The 15720-nt window shown below is 43.9% G+C and overlaps 1 protein-coding gene across 3 annotated transcripts in view; it reads left to right on the top strand.

Annotated features, from left to right (window-relative positions):
• Nucleotides 1-15720, top strand: part of LOC142587732 (protein Skeletor, isoforms B/C-like) — a 38330-nt gene that overhangs the window by 9364 nt on the left and 13246 nt on the right. For all 3 annotated transcript variants that reach the window (XM_075698937.1, XM_075698936.1, XM_075698935.1), the window contains exons 3-7: nt 250-384; nt 2720-2792; nt 5280-5382; nt 9489-9657; nt 11462-11537. In XM_075698937.1, the coding sequence (XP_075555052.1) occupies nt 250-384; nt 2720-2792; nt 5280-5382; nt 9489-9657; nt 11462-11537 (556 nt within the window). The remainder of the gene's footprint in view (nt 1-249; nt 385-2719; nt 2793-5279; nt 5383-9488; nt 9658-11461; nt 11538-15720) is intronic.

The following is a 15720-nucleotide window of genomic DNA, read 5'->3' as shown; positions in this document are numbered from 1 at the left end:
ACAGTGCACCATTCTGTACGTGATTCACTTTGCTGTTATGATGTCATTTACTTTCTCCTTTGTTCCCATTGCCCTTAAGCGAAGGCAGAGACAAAACTTCTGTGGCCGACTTCACCGCCTTTTTCATATTGAAAGTATTTTTCCTTGTCCCCTTTTTATATAAGCTTTTTTGTAAACCCAGTCGCATACAACATTTTATTATTCAGGCATAACCAGCGATAACCATGATTCCCTGCCTATTTCTCACAGGCATCTCGGGTGCCTACCACGGCAAGACTATCGGCCCAGTCACCACGCTCGCCCACAGCTTTAGTGGCAACGTGTTCGCTGCCAGCGATAATAGCATCGTCATCACGAACCTCAACTACGATGGCAATGGTCCCGGTAAGAGATGCTTACTTCACACTGCCATGGGTGGCTCTGTTCGCATCCATCGTCTTTTTTTTTTTTTGCCATACAACCGTGTACTCCACAGCAGCCATGTTCAAAAACATTGCACTGCTAACTGAACATGGCTTAGGGCTCGCCCCGCTTACACTTCATGCGCTATCACACTGCAGAGAAAAGCGTTGATTTCGCGTTTTTCGTAAGCTAGATCACCAGAGAAGTGAAGGACGCGCGCTCAGCTTGACTGCGAAACGACAAAGAATCAAAATGGCCGCTCCGTTACGCTCCCCTCCATTGGCTGGGTAAAGAATCAAGCGTAGCGTCCTGCCTTCCGCGGCCGGCGCGTGAGCGCAGTGCGCATGCGCTCTGGCCTTGCTTATGAACCACAGCACCCTAATTCATAGCATGAACAGTGGGCTTCTTCGGTTATGCAGTCGAGGACTGTCCACAAACCTTCCCCGGCTTCCGGCCTGACTAGCCCTGACAGAAGGGCGGTCATGACACAATCACGGGATCCAGCTGCCGGGAAGTGCCCGAGGTTTCAGTGGAAAGCACCGTCACCTGGCAATCATTGTCCTGGCCGCTATCGTTTGCTCGAAGCTCCTGGGTAGATTCCAAGACTGTGAAGCCTTCTGACGCGCTTCTGACGATTCTCTCACTAGTGCGCTGAGCTTCCGAAGCTGTCCGAGCAAAATCGAATGCGACACAGCAGTCCCAAGCAGTCCGGGACTGTCAGGGACTCATAATTGAACAGGCCCACTGGTATGAGCAGAACAAACAGTAAACGTCAAGGTAGATCTGTCAGTTAAACAGAAGTCCGGCAACGAGCGCCTTTCTTTGTTAATTACCTTTGGGAGTACGGCGATTTACGAAATAAGCTGCTGTTTATTTTGGTATGCGCAAGTAATCTTTGTGTTCGTAAAATAGGTCGTATTTTGTTCTTACGACCAGATATGTATTAATATGCAGGGCCTCTTATGTAGCTCCAACTCTAAATGTAAAAAAGGGGATTCACCTTGCCCGAATCAAACCGGAGGCACATTTTTCAGTGTCGTAAAAAACTTCACATGACACCTTGATTTTTGTTTTGCTTACTATGCTGAATGGTCTAAATAAATCATGTAATGTTTGAGATGCGCCAAGTATGACGTATACATACATGGCACATGTAGATGTCCTGCATCGTGTTCAGATCCTGCATCGTGTTCCATGCCTTATCTTTTACTAGCTTTTTTTGGGTGTAAGAAAAAATTCATGCTATATAAATGAATGAAAATAATACGTGATGTCCCCAATTATTTGTGCACTCATTGTCACAATATATTCAAACGCGCTATGGACTAGCAACTCCGCATATGATAAAAGTTTCAATCGCCTTTCGACGCTGGCCCATCACTTCTCAGTTCAGACCATCGCAGCTTACGTCAACACAACAAAGCTTACCGCGTGTTTGTCTGGCTTATATGCTGAATGCCAGCATTGGACGTGGCTTATGCTGATAAGAAAACGTTTTACAAGGCCACTGTTTTAATTATTCAGCCAGTACTAACAGTAAAATTACCATAGAAAAGTTTTGTCCATGGTATTGTGATGCGTGATGAGAGTATGCAGCCAAGGACGCCTCGCTGATTTCGCGGACTGAATGGGAAATCCTGGTATGAATTATATTTTCACGATACAATAAAGTAGCACATAATATTAGTTTAGAGGCAAACATATTATGTCTATATGTATGTCAGAAACCTGATCAATAACATATTAATAAAGCCCAAATTCAATGTTTTGGATTTCTTAATCAATTTTGTGCAAGAACCGTGAGAATTCTTCCGCCGACTTAAAGTCGCGGACTTCACATCTTTTTCAAATATTTCAGTAGTCTCCGAGTACAGTGTGATACTGATGTGTTGATACAAATTAACTTGTCTAAAGCCACACTTCCGTAAGTCAACGGCGCTGAACATAGTCGGACAAAGAACACATGCTACAAGACGTGCGTATGTGTCCTCTCTCTGTGTTAGTCCTGCGCTGTTAATTTTCTCAAATATGGCTCTACACCAAGCTCAAACCAAAATACTAGTGTAGAGCACGCTGCAAAAGTCTATGGCGTCGCGACGTGGAAACTTCTGGGTAAGTCACCATGACTTTCTAGTTTTTCGCGTGCTAGCTGTTTGGCGAGGGCGAACGCGTAGCAGCGCTGACCTGTTCAGCATTTCAGAGCGGTAGTACAGCAGGGTAAGTTAATGCAATAATTTCCTTTCGGTGTTTCCGTGAAGCCAGTCGTGCTGCTTTGATCGAATGGCGCTGAACACGTCCTTCCGATTCGCCCTCGCAGCGGCCTACTTCTGGGGCAGCTTCGGCCCTGAACTGGACGACAAAGGAGAACAGCTGCCCGACGAGAACGGAAGGTCAGTGGAATGTCTCGTTTTACTGTTTTGTTGCTTCGTGTCCGAGAGAAACTGGCTACACGAAACGACGCCGCTCGTTCGCCTTCCAAGGGTATGTGTCAGTGGAGTGCGACACGGGAAAGTGTTTGTGCGTAACAACGCAGCCGAACATACCGTGTGCACTGAAGTAGGCACTGCAGAGAAAATTTCTATTATGAGCCGACCTGTAGTGTGAGCGCCACTTCCTCAAGGTCCTGTTTTTGAACTCCGTGCGGGGTCTGTTGCAGACGCCAGAGGCACAGCGTCTCAACGACAGCGTCTCAAGACGCCAGCTGTCACGGGGGAAGAATGCGAGAACGGTCCACTTACCATCGCTACCACCGCATGGTGGTGCCGTATCACTGCGCGGTCTTTACCGCTGCGTTAGTCTGCACTATCTTTGAAATGAACCAACGAAAACGGTAGAAAAATCGCCGGTTAGTTTCGGCGATGTTTAAGTTAGTTCCGGTGAGGAAGCGAAACGCTTTAGGATCAGCGGAGCCCTCGCAGATGCCGGAATTAGTTATAAACGAAACTTTTTCATTGTTTACTTACAGGTTTTCACTTTTTGACATTTAGGTAGCGCGTCGTTTCATACGAAGCGAACGCTTTCTTTCCTATTGATTAGTTTGGTTGATTTTCCTCTACGGGCATGCCCTATTGGCTATCGGGGATAGGGCAAGCATCGGGTGTGTTAGGAAAATAATTGTCGTGTGTAAACGGACATACTAATGAGAAATTTTGAAAAGATAAATAGAAGAGAGATAGAATAGAGAAATAATGAAGTCAGGTAAAGAGTTAAGATTATATAAAGGTTCTGATTCAGTTATAAACCTCTCAACAGGCTGCAACAACATCCCAATGACAATGTCCTAGAGAGGACGCTCCCATAGATCCATAGATCCATAAATTTCGGGAATGACTGGAATCAATCTAGCGTGGCGAAATTGTCCTTCTAAAGTGTGTCTTGTTGCTGATCAACGTCGGCATGACGAAAAAGAGGTGCTCTATTGTCTCATCCTCACTATAACATGGGCATAAGGAGGTGGGTACCAGAACAGATCGATTCAGGTAATAAGCTATCCGACAGCGTTATTAGGCATAAAGGACTGCAATTTTTCTACTGCTGCAGAAGTTTGTACTCCGATGGAATATGAGGTGCCGGTAATCATTTAAATTTGTTAATTATAGGTTCCGAGAGTTTGCATGACTGCACGTCTCCTAAGCCTAGCAAAAGCTGACCCAGGAAAGACCGAAAGAATGGGACCACTAAAGGGCCGCTCTCGCCAAGCCTGTCGGCTGATTCATTGATAATTCGTTCTTTTTGACTTGGTACCGATACCAATTTTAATTATTGATGAGTCAGAAGGTATCAGGTAATTTATTCACTTAACTTCACACTCGGCTGCTTCTGTTACTTGCTTCGTCTTCCCTTCTCTATTGGCTACTTCTTACTTCTTTGCAGCTCAGCCCTCCTAGCCCGATGCATACGCGAATTTGTTCCACCCAATTCTATCTCCGCACATGGCTGCTTTTGAGCCCTTTGTTATTGCAAATTGCATGGACGCTCGAGGCAAATTTTCGCCATTTCCCTAATGTTCCCTACAGATATTTATTTATCAATTATTTATTTACACAACACTGCGGACGCAAGGTCCAAGCAGCGCGGGAGTGATACAAAGTACAGAATAGTGATAAGAATCGTACAAATGCGCTAAATAAAGCAGATATTTTGTTCATTGCATAATAATGTCAACAAAAATATATGCTATAAAGGTATATATTTAAATAAATAAACATATATAAGGCTGTCCGACAACTGGATTCGAACAAAGCACATCCAGCACAGAAGCCCGATACTCTAACCTTTAGGCCTCGAACTTTTGTTTCAGCAAGCGGCATAGGACACCCTTGAGAATTTTCCACCTGCAAGAGACATTTTCGTAGCTGCCGAGGCACTGTTCACTCTTCCCGGAAGGAGTTGTCTTGCGGGCTGCATCAGGCCAATATGGCGCGCCCGTGTATAGTATGAACACGACTCGAGGAGTCGTTGCTGTTGTGGTTGTTGTCCCTACAACTCGTGGCTTGGTGCCGTACTTGGTGTCACATACCCAGTTGCATATGCCTAGTGGCTCAAGTTGTATAACTAGCAAGACAGCAGCAGGCCAGCACACGTAAAGTGGGAGGAAGGGACAAATAACTTACGCTTGAAAGAACTGCAATATCTACGCGGGTGCTCCAGAGACCGTTACAGTTGGCGTCAACTCATGTATAATGACGTTTATAGCGACGGAGATTAGAGCGCAGACAGAGAATGGGGCTTGACACCAATTGCTGGTCGCTTTTCTGCGCTCCCAACATTTCTGCGCCACTTAACCAAGCACCATTGACATTTTGTAAATCTGTACACCTTGGTTGCGCTAAGTAAATAACCATCCCTCTAACTGTTTTCTTTTTCTGACTTTGCAGCATGAACGTCCTCAAGGGCTACCACAATGCGCAGGTGCTCCTGAAGCTCCCTAAGAAGATCACTGAATACAAGTCTATTGGGATGTACTGCAAGAAGTTTGCGGTAAACGGCGCCCTTCATATGTGCTTTGCTCACCTGTTTATTTAACAGTGAAAAGACGCGAAAGCAATAGGCAGAATCAAATTCGGTTTATATAAAAAGTAACATATTTAGAAGTGTAAACCGTTTCCTGTATCGCCGGAGATGACTTATCGATATAGTTATTAATTCACTGAGTGATTCATTCACCGTACATATTCATCGAGGCCCTGAAAGGGGCAGTAGGAAGGGAAGTAGACAAAAGGAAATTACGTCATATAAGGTGTTCTAGGGAAACTTCGAATGAGATGTCCCCACATTTTTGTCGCGAAATTACGATCGCCAGCAAAGTACGTGCAAATTCTGTCGTAGCTGCACCTGTGATCACGGAGGTGTTGCTCTACAGAGAGCAACTGTGCCCTTTTCTTCAAACGCCCACGCTGAGAGGGCGCCACAATGTGGAAACTTGTTTTATTTCATTTTAATTATTCTTATTTGGGTAAGCAGTCTACCACCACGTTAGAAAGGAACTGGTCACGAATTATAATCAATATCATCGCCATAATAGACAAAAAATTAGTTTTGAAGAAACGTTCAGGAACATCGGTGGGAAGAAATATGTGCCTAATGCTTGGACACCGAATCAAGGAAATGATCAAAACATTTGGCTGTCAAGTACGGTGTAAATGATGCTTCGACTGTACAGGCCGGAGTTGTCAAACAGAATGTGAGAAAAACAGAGATAGCAAATTTGAAAGAAAAGATGGTAACAGAGATTTCCGTGCAGGTCGACAAATATGGCAGGAAAGAAGCCGGGAGAGAAAATCCGTACAATAACACACTTAGCAGTGCCTCACTAATTGAGGCCCGAGCAGGCTGATTTGCAACGGGTTGAGGCGTGTGTCTGCTGCAGCATAATTCCGGAGATGACTCAGCACATCATAATGGAATGCCAAATATCCTCCTAGCAAGAATTTCAGGAAGCTCCCACCTTACAGAAACACTGGGTTTCAACGCAGGTGTGAGCGTTAACGGGTCAGCGCTGGAGATGAGCAAGATATGTTTAAATGCTTGATGGAAAAAAAAAAGGTCAAGAAACATATTCGTAGAACAAAAGTCGTTACAGGTATAGGTAACTGGTAATATAGACATAGAGGTTTTAATGAAGAAAGCAAAATCGAAGAGCGATATACGCGAAAGTCTGAAGTACAATAACTGTACAACCTCATTAACACGAGCCTGCTAGGTGGCTATTGGGTCCGCGTCGTTTTGAAGGGGGTGCCAGTAGAAATAAGCCTCGTCATGGTGCCGGGAGAGCAGCGTCCGAACAATGACATTATCACGGTGTCGACAGGAAGAGCAACAGTGAGCCTTGTGAAAAAAAAAAAGTGCGCTGAGTCAGCCAAAGTTCATTCTCTTTCTAGTTGAAAGCAACGTAATTACCGTTTTTGTACGTTTTATCACTGATTTGCTGCAACGTACCACTTATAAACGCGACATAATACGTCGACGGAGCTGGTGGCCCATTTAGTAGGTCCTGCAGCGGCAGTCCTATTCTACAGGTCGCACAATTTTGGTCCCTCTCAGGGCTTAACCAATCCCTACCATTTCCGTAAACTCCGTAAAGAGACAGTGCCCAAAATAATAACACCTTCCCAAAGAGTAAAAAAGCGAGGTCATCTGTTCTTTATTTTTTTTTCTTGTATTAAGCAACCACTCTTGTGTTATTATCGTCACTGGCAGTCAACTCATGGGTGCAGTAAAAGTTCCGCTTATCTAAACTGACCCCACCTGAATTAGTGGCGCAATTTGCATAGTTTTACGGTCATCAATATTACACAATGGCTGAAACGCTGGCACATCTGTCGAGCATTCGTCTAAGAATTGGTTATGATTTCTTGGAGCCTGTCAGTGTAGCTTCTCCCTCGCTTCCCGAAGACTCCTACAAGGTGCAACGCACAATTTTTTTTACCTCATCAATCGCAGCATCTTCATATCATGGCAGTAAATGCGACGCCGAGCGAAGGGGCCGGGAGGGTGTGGGTGACTGATAGTCTGGAATGAATATGCTGTAACGAGATGGTGAAATAATGCACTACAACGGTACATCCTGCAAATGTGACTTCACCCAATAAATGCGGTACAATTGCTGTAAATGCCGAGAAGCATATACGGCAGGCATTTCGAAAGTCGATCCAAGCCCCTGCTCAGTTTAGTTCTGCCAAACGGCCAATTCCGCTGTCGTTCACTTTTATTCCAGTAAATATATTAATGGGCTTCATAGATAGCGACTAGTGGAAACAGTAACTCCAAAGAAGAATACAGTCGCCGCAACTATTTTTGCGATTTGCTATAGCAAAACAAATAGGAAATGCTGAAACATGTATCACAGGGCAATGTGCACGGAAACAATTCAGTGAGAGAGATAATGAAACAAAGAACTGGGAGAATAGAGCCCCCTCTAGTAGCTAGAAAAACGAAATTCATTCATTCATTCATTCATTCATTCATTCATTCATTCATTCATTCATTCATTCATTCATTCATGTTCTGAAAATTGGTTACACAGACGAAGTGTTCTCGGGGAAACAATGACTTACTAAGAATATTGGCGGTTTCGCGTATAGTGTACGTTTTGTCGCATTCTGTGCATGATCCAGAACAGCTTAATGTGTACTGTTGGATGTAGAAAAACGCGAGTCACATGAAAGTAATTCTATTCACTGAGATTCCTTTTCCTTCTCTTCCCAATGTGCCATTCTCTTTCAATAATTGTTAGATGTGGTTGCTACTGTCAGGCTATCATTTAGTCGTTAGTAGCATATTCGTGTGTAGTCAACACTTCATTCCTGTTGAGTAGGGTGGTTTTCTGGGCAACTTGGTGTATAATGGTAGCCTGATGTTTCCAGCAGGTATAAACGCGAGCACAAGTAAAAAATCTGCAAGACAATGCTGGACTTACAACCACTGTTAAAACAGTGGTTGTAAAACAGTCCAGCGTTGTCCTGCGTGTGTGTGTGTGTGTGTGTGTGCGTGCGTGCGTGCGTGCGTGCGTGCGTGCGTGCGTGCGTGCGTGCGTGCGTGCGTGCGTGCGTGCGTGCGTGCGTGCGTGCGTGCGTGCGTGCGTGTGTGTGTGTGTGTGTGTGTGTGTGTGTGTGTGTGTGTGTGTGTGTGTGTGTGTGTGTGTGTGTGTGTGTGTGTGTGTGTGTGTGTGTGTGTGTGTGTGTGTGTGTGTGTGTGTGTGTGTGTGTGTGTGTGTTGTGATCACCAGCTGAAGCCATCATACTATGTACTTTATTCCTGGTTTGTCAACATGCAGAATGCAAAACTTTTCGGTCTGTCGTTGATCGCCACTTTTGTTCCACCTATTTTCCACCTAGTTTTAATTCATCCCTTCCGTCTTGGTGTTGCCTCTATTCTAGAACTCTTCTTTTTTTTCCTATTCACCATACGCTCTGTGCATCGTGTGACTTTGCTACAGCGAACGAGCATATAGATCACGCGTCGCTGAACTACCCTCATTGTGCCCCGCAAAAGTACCAGCTATGCTACGAACTTAAGACGCCGGATCATTGTCACACAGAACAATAGTTATATCATGACCAGGTATTGACCTCTAAATGAGAGCTTTCCATCCGGAGAAATCCTTCTATTCTAGAATCGCCTTTCCGCTTCTGCTGTTTTTTAATTGTATGCTGTTCATTTCAAACAAATCGTTGAACAGTCCATACAATGACTGTACTAAACCACATCTCATGTCATACCCCTTCGGGGGACTTTAAAATGTTGGAACTGAATAAGTAAATTGCATTTTTCATTGGTGTGGGCATGTACTCTGCAAAGTATTAGTGGCGATTTTATATGCACTGACTCGCGTTTGCCGTAGTTTTGCACTTCTCTCTCTCTCTCTCTCTCATACAAGCAGGTGTTAGTAGTTGCGTGGGTAAACGGGTCCTATTTACATCATTTTTTGCACATTTTTTAGCCAATTGAAACATCGTAGCCAGCAGCATGCTGCTTCAGGTACACTGCCAAGTTTAACGACGGTTAACCCTTAATGCCCGTGCCTTATCGGCCTCCGCTCAGATCTTCAACTGCATATTCTTTTCGCGTGGTCACTCGCACTGCAGGCCGACTTCGGCCACGTCAAGATTCCAGCAGACTACGAGCTGCCCAAGCAGCAGAGCCTGGGCAAGCTCTACCCCAAGCAACAGAGTACCATGGCTGCCGAGGTTATCCTGAAGGACAGCGCTACCATGATGCTCAGGCAATTCGAGTACGGAGGAAATTGCCCAGGGTGTGAGTATTGTCCAATTTTTTTTTCCACTTGCACTGTGTGCAAGTTCTACGAATGGTGAATGAACAGGCTTCTCGTGCATATCTGCTGCGCGTACAGAAATACAAATATTTACGTAATCTGGAGACTGCAATCAATCGATAGCATCTACCATAAATGCAGTGAGAAATAGAATACCTTTAACTGCTTAGGCATCCTGTGTACCTAATTGTACATGTCCACGCCACAACGTGTACATTTGTCATATATAGTCACTTCTGTTTCAGCTCACATGCTACATTCGGAAGAAATGTTTGCTGTTCGGAAGAAATGTGTGTTCTAATTGGAAAATTTTCTATCCATCCTAGACCAAGGTGACTACGTCGTGCCATAAGAACGTCCTGGGGTTTTTATGTGTGTCTTTCTTCTCTATCTATATTTTACTGTCCCTACTGTACTGTTCAGTCTCCCCACTGCATAGAAATTATTGTTGAAAAATGCACACAGTAATGAAGTAAACGCAGTTTTGCAAGACGAGTATAATGCGAAGCATGACATCTTTCCTGCACAGTACGATGTCTTCATGTCACGCCAAACGAAGGCTCAGTAAACATCAAACCAGGCAGGGCAGCCTATGCTGCCCTGCCGAACACTATCCTGCTGGCATTCATGCACGTAAATCCTATTTACCCGATGTGCTTCAATAAGCCATCACTTCTGTCAAAGAGGGCAGACAACTTGGTTATAACACCACGATATGCCTGAGTGCTTGAATAATAATTGATTGCTTGACCTGTTCTACTAAGTTGCATTTGCGGTCTTGTTCCTGGTCTTTTGTTGCGCACTTATTATCGTAATAGGCACTGCGTGGGATCATTATGGGCAGTGCTTGGATTGGTCGAAAATGCCTCCGAACAGAGGAGGAGAAAGCGTCTCGAAAGAGAAGGCGCACAGAGCAGAAAGTATTTTCGTATGGAGCAAAGCGCGTCGTCGAGCGTCAGCAGGATGCTTGAGAAAAAACGCGAATAAAGTGTCATGCAGTATCGGCGACAGACCAGGAGCCATGATAATTGATTATTGAAGCGTAGCGCGAAGATTACTACACATAGTCGCATATGCTTCATACACCTTCTCCTCGGAAGGTCGCATTGCCTCCGTGACGTTTGTAAATCACCCAATTGCACGTGGTCAAAGGTAAAGGGTGTATAGGCAAGCATTCGACACCGCTTTCGCATCTTTAGACACCACATTGTGAATCAGCACACGGTATTTAAGCGTTTCGGGTCCGGCCTTGAAGCGTTTAACGCTGCAGTGCAATGCACTGAATATTAAATATCCCGTTGCCTGTGACATCGAAGCTGACACTGCATTGCAGTTGGCAAAACACACACGTCAGCTCCTTTCAACCAACATTTTCCGAGCCCCACGATAGCTATACGTCCTTCAGACACCAACATGAACATTGGGTCTACATATATATTTATTTACCCATATACATAAATAAGGGTGCCGCTGGCCCGTCAAGATTATGTTTATGAGATGAACATGGGCAAAATAGGCAATGATTGTAATGCCAATGAGGCATTCAAATGGTCAACAAACGCGCTCTTACCGAACGAGACATGTTATATTCTTTCACTACAGCATGTGGTTCCTTTGGATCATATCTGTTCGACTTCTCGCGACGTTGCTGTCTAGAGACTGGTACGAAATTCACCATGCTGATTTGTCGTCGTGCCATTATGTTCGCGATTTTGTACCAGAGGTAATGTCCAACGACAAGTCAGAGCACCTACAAACATTGTGCGCTCTCGAATTTCCTCACAGCTGCCTTCTTCGTGGCGGGTCCCAGTGCAAACCCTCCGGTAGAGCAGCTGACCCACCTGATGTACGACGACGGAAAGTAAGTAGCACTCTGGCTGCACGGATTCCATGACAACTCTTACGGCATAGTACTTTTACTGCATCGGTTGCTAAAGTCCTCGGCCGAATCATATTGCATCATCGTTAAACCAAAAAAGGCACCTGCCTTCTATCATCGAAACACAAGTACATTGGTTGCTTGTACTTTCTCTCTGAATAATGTAGCACTGTAGCTGAAGCTACATGGCGTGCTCAAAGCACTCGATACTAATCTGAAAACTGTTCTGAAGACATAGCAAGCAATTCTATGAGCCGAAGGACACGCGTACTCGTATTCTCATGATATTGATAATGCTACTAGATTACGTATCATTGTTGCTCCGTCTCCATGTATTCCCAGCCGTAATCTGAAAACTGTTCTGAAGACATGACAAGCAATGCTATGCCGCTGAAGGACACGCCAACTCGTATCATCGTGAAATTGATAATGCTACTATAGTGGTATCTGTGTTTCTCTGTCTCCATGTGTTTCCAGCCGTAGGCTGATTGCCGTACTGCGTGTTAGCTTCAGCATATTGACTGCTTGGTAGGAAATTAGGGTCATCAGACAAATATTTTGGCAAAATGTAGGATGATTTCGTAAGTCCCGGCATTTTTCTTTATGTTGTTTGGAGGCTAACCTCAGCCAAAAGTCAGGAAAATCACAAAATCTGGTCCCCTCTACGCGTTCAAACCAACCATACTTTTAGAAGTTTTTCGTTGATTGACTCAAGAATTCGTGTTATAATAGGAAGAGATGCCGGTGAGTTAGAATGAGATAGGTGGAGGGCGCGTAGCAATTGGTCCTGCTCTTATCCTTCCCTCACTCTGGCACAGAGGCTGAAGTATCTTCTCTGGTGTGACAGTTGTAAAAGAAAGGAAAGCAGAATAGACTTGGAGCTCCAATCGTCAACGCCGTTCGCATAGTAAAGACAGCTTTAGCAGTGACTGGCCGTAACTGTGCAAATATGAGCGTCGAAGGACAACGTGATGAACTGCATTGAAAGCAAATGCACTGAAGAATAAAAGTGCACTGACGTGTTCTTTAAAAATGCTTAAGCAGACTTTTTCACTTTCTTTGTCTGTTCGTCTTCGTTATAGCTGTGCATGACAGCACAAGTTCAGGAATCAAGTGCTAATTATCACCTCTTGGGCCCCGTCCTTTCTTAAGATACTGAACAGTTGGTAGTTTCTGCTCTTGGTAGTACAATCTTCAAAACATTATCTTAGGCGCAATTGCAGTGGTTTCCTGAACGATTCAATTTTAGCTATAAAATATAGCTTGACAAAGGTACATGTGACGCAAGTTACATGAAACTTATTTCGAAAAGTTGCTTCTTTCAATTACTTAGCAATTTCGGACGGTTATGCTGACGCTCTGTCATTAATTGTTATTGTTTTTCTTTGGTAATTTCTGGAACTGGAATGGCAAAACGTAGTGTTCTTGTGAAGTCTGCATAAGGTAATATAAGATATTTCAGGCCATAGGATAGGGTCCTTTTGAAAGATTCGTTGGAAGTAATGGTATGCTCGTCTTTTATGTTAATAGAAATTCGGCTTAGGGCGGGTCTTTTTATGTTTGCAGTGTTTAGCATAGCTCACACCCTAGAATATGATTACGACGACTGCGACCGCTCAACTGCGCAATGTCCTGTGAATATTAAAATTATATTCGTTTATAATAAGCTATGATCCCGTTACTGAATTTCAAAGATGTGGGGAGGAGCCACAGAGAACTTAGGTGGAGAAACGAGCACGTCAGTAAAAAAAAATGGATATAAGAACACACAATAGGCTATCATATGAACATGATACAACGCAAATTAACATGAGACACGAAACATGAACAAATGAACACACAATAGGCTATTAAAAATGAACATGAAGTACATCGAAAGGAGACATATGCTTGAACATTTCACTATGAACGCTCAACAGTTGAAATGTAAGAAGAAAAGCTCACGCGCAGTATTTCGTCTGGACCGAGGCACCGGCTTTGAGAGACAGCGTTGCAGTATCGGAATGAATTCGTGAATTAAACATGTGTCAACAATAAAACAATGAAAAATCACCAGTACACTCATATAAATACTAATAGACCAAAAAGTGCAAGAAAAACTTTAATAGAAGAGCATGGATCACTTAAACATGATGCCTAGGAGGTTACACTGGGGTCCCATCCTTTCTTTGATAAAAGCACTTAAGGTGAGTTGTATTTTTTCGTCAGTGTCTTGTACTTTCGCCAATGATAGAGTAGGTACCGTACATTTTAGCGCTATACTTATTTAACTTTACATGAAAAGATTTGTTTGGCCAGTCCCTTCTTAATCGTACTGGAAATACTTTTTCATACAGCTGGCCCCTCACCGAGGAAGAAAGGAAGGAACCTTGATGTGATAGATGGTTTATTATAGCGAATGCAGCCGTATCTTGGTTTATTTATTTTATATATATATATAGAAATAAACCTTTCCAAATTCTTAAAGTTAGCAACCCCACAAAGCTGTTCTAAAACCAAAAACTATAGTCCCTAGATAACATTTCTCCCTCTCAGTACGGTCCTCCCAGGGACAAAGGCCAAACAAAAAGGCTTTCAGGCAATTGCTCTCGGAAAATTTTATATCATCGAGTTTCTGCAGACGGGTTCTCCTTACCAAGATGGTTATTCTTCGATAGCTCGTACCAGTGCCGAAGCGCTGCAGAGTTGAATCATGTGGGGAGATTTGTGGTGGTAAAAGTGAAGCTGCTGAATTGGAACATGATTTTGTTTTACTTGTCTGTGGTCTAGGGTAGTCTAGATATTGGTTCAGGGCCCACCATTCTGACACAAGCGTGGCATCATTTCCGTAAATAATCCCTCCTGCTTGTTCAAATCCTCGCTGGGCCCTTGCCGTAATAGCAACAAGGTATTACCCAAAGAAGTCCTAGATTTTAAGAAAAGAATTGTGTCAGTACAGCGAGCTTACGTTCAACACGTTAGGCAAAAATGATATAGTAACAAAGCTTCGTGATCGAGCCCGCCTCTGTCATCACAGCGTTCTGCCTCCATAGGCCTTTTCAGCATGAGTGTTAACAGATACAAAGGAAGCGCACCCCAACCTTCGAGTATGTGCACTTTGTGTTTTTATGCACGTTGGGCACTGACCCAAGGCTTGTGAAAATGTGCTTCACTAACGGCTCAAGCATATCCCACTGTCAGAGGAACGTCGTTTCTGCGATTCACGACTGAGTGACCCCTGACGACGCCGTTATTCACCTTTCAGAGCTTGATTGCCGCATCGAAAGCATGTTCACCAGCGGACCAGATCATACGAAGGGGCAACTGCGTGCATTCAATTCTACGAGCTTAGTGCGAATATCCTTAGCCTTGTTACACCCTTGAAATGCTGCAAACGGAAGCTGCTACTTTGAATATGCTGAAAGGCGGCTCCCTTTTGTATGAGACTCCTTAGGGGCAACTTGCGTAACAATAATGAGCAACGCGTCTATCTCTGCTAAACTACAGGCGCACGCTCTAAGTTTCGAGATGGTTAGTGCACCGGTGTTCCTATGTTTTAAACGTTGAAAATCAGAACCTTGACTTCAAACTAACACGAAGCAGTTTTAGAGTTCAATAAAAAAAAGACTAACTCGTATCTGTCAGATACTTCCGAGTCATAAATTATTTTGCCACGTGCAAACAACGCCGAAAAATATTCCCGGGTATTACGTGCCAAAACCACGGTCTATTTATGAGGCAAACGGTAATAGGAGACTCCGGAATAATTTTGACCGCCTGAGGTTCTTTAATGTGCATCTGAGGCTCTTTAAGTGGCACCAGTGGTTTTACATTTCTCCCCCATCTAAATGCCACGCCACGCCGGAACTGAATCCGCGACTTCGGGGTCAGCAGCGCAATGCCACAAACATTAAGGTACCACCACGGACAATATGAAGCTGAAATGTGGTAAAAACAATGCATTGTGGTCAATGTTAACATCTAGTGCCAAAGCCGTGAGAATACAAGTAAGAAATTATAAACTGAAGAATGAGAAAATAAAGAAAGACTACTATATGTATCAATAAGCAAAAGCGATTGGTTCTTTATTTTCTTGAAATTAATGAGCTTGGGTAGGCCTTGCGATGTGTTTTAATGACAAACCGTGGTATATCCGAGTTGCACAGTGGCTGCAAAGGTTCGATGA

This window comes from Dermacentor variabilis, chromosome 7 (assembly GCF_050947875.1).
Source record: "Dermacentor variabilis isolate Ectoservices chromosome 7, ASM5094787v1, whole genome shotgun sequence".
In the NCBI taxonomy this organism is placed as follows: domain Eukaryota; kingdom Metazoa; phylum Arthropoda; class Arachnida; order Ixodida; family Ixodidae; genus Dermacentor; species Dermacentor variabilis.
The sequence above is the reverse complement of the archived record's forward strand: the minus strand, read 5'-3'. Positions and strand labels throughout refer to the sequence as shown.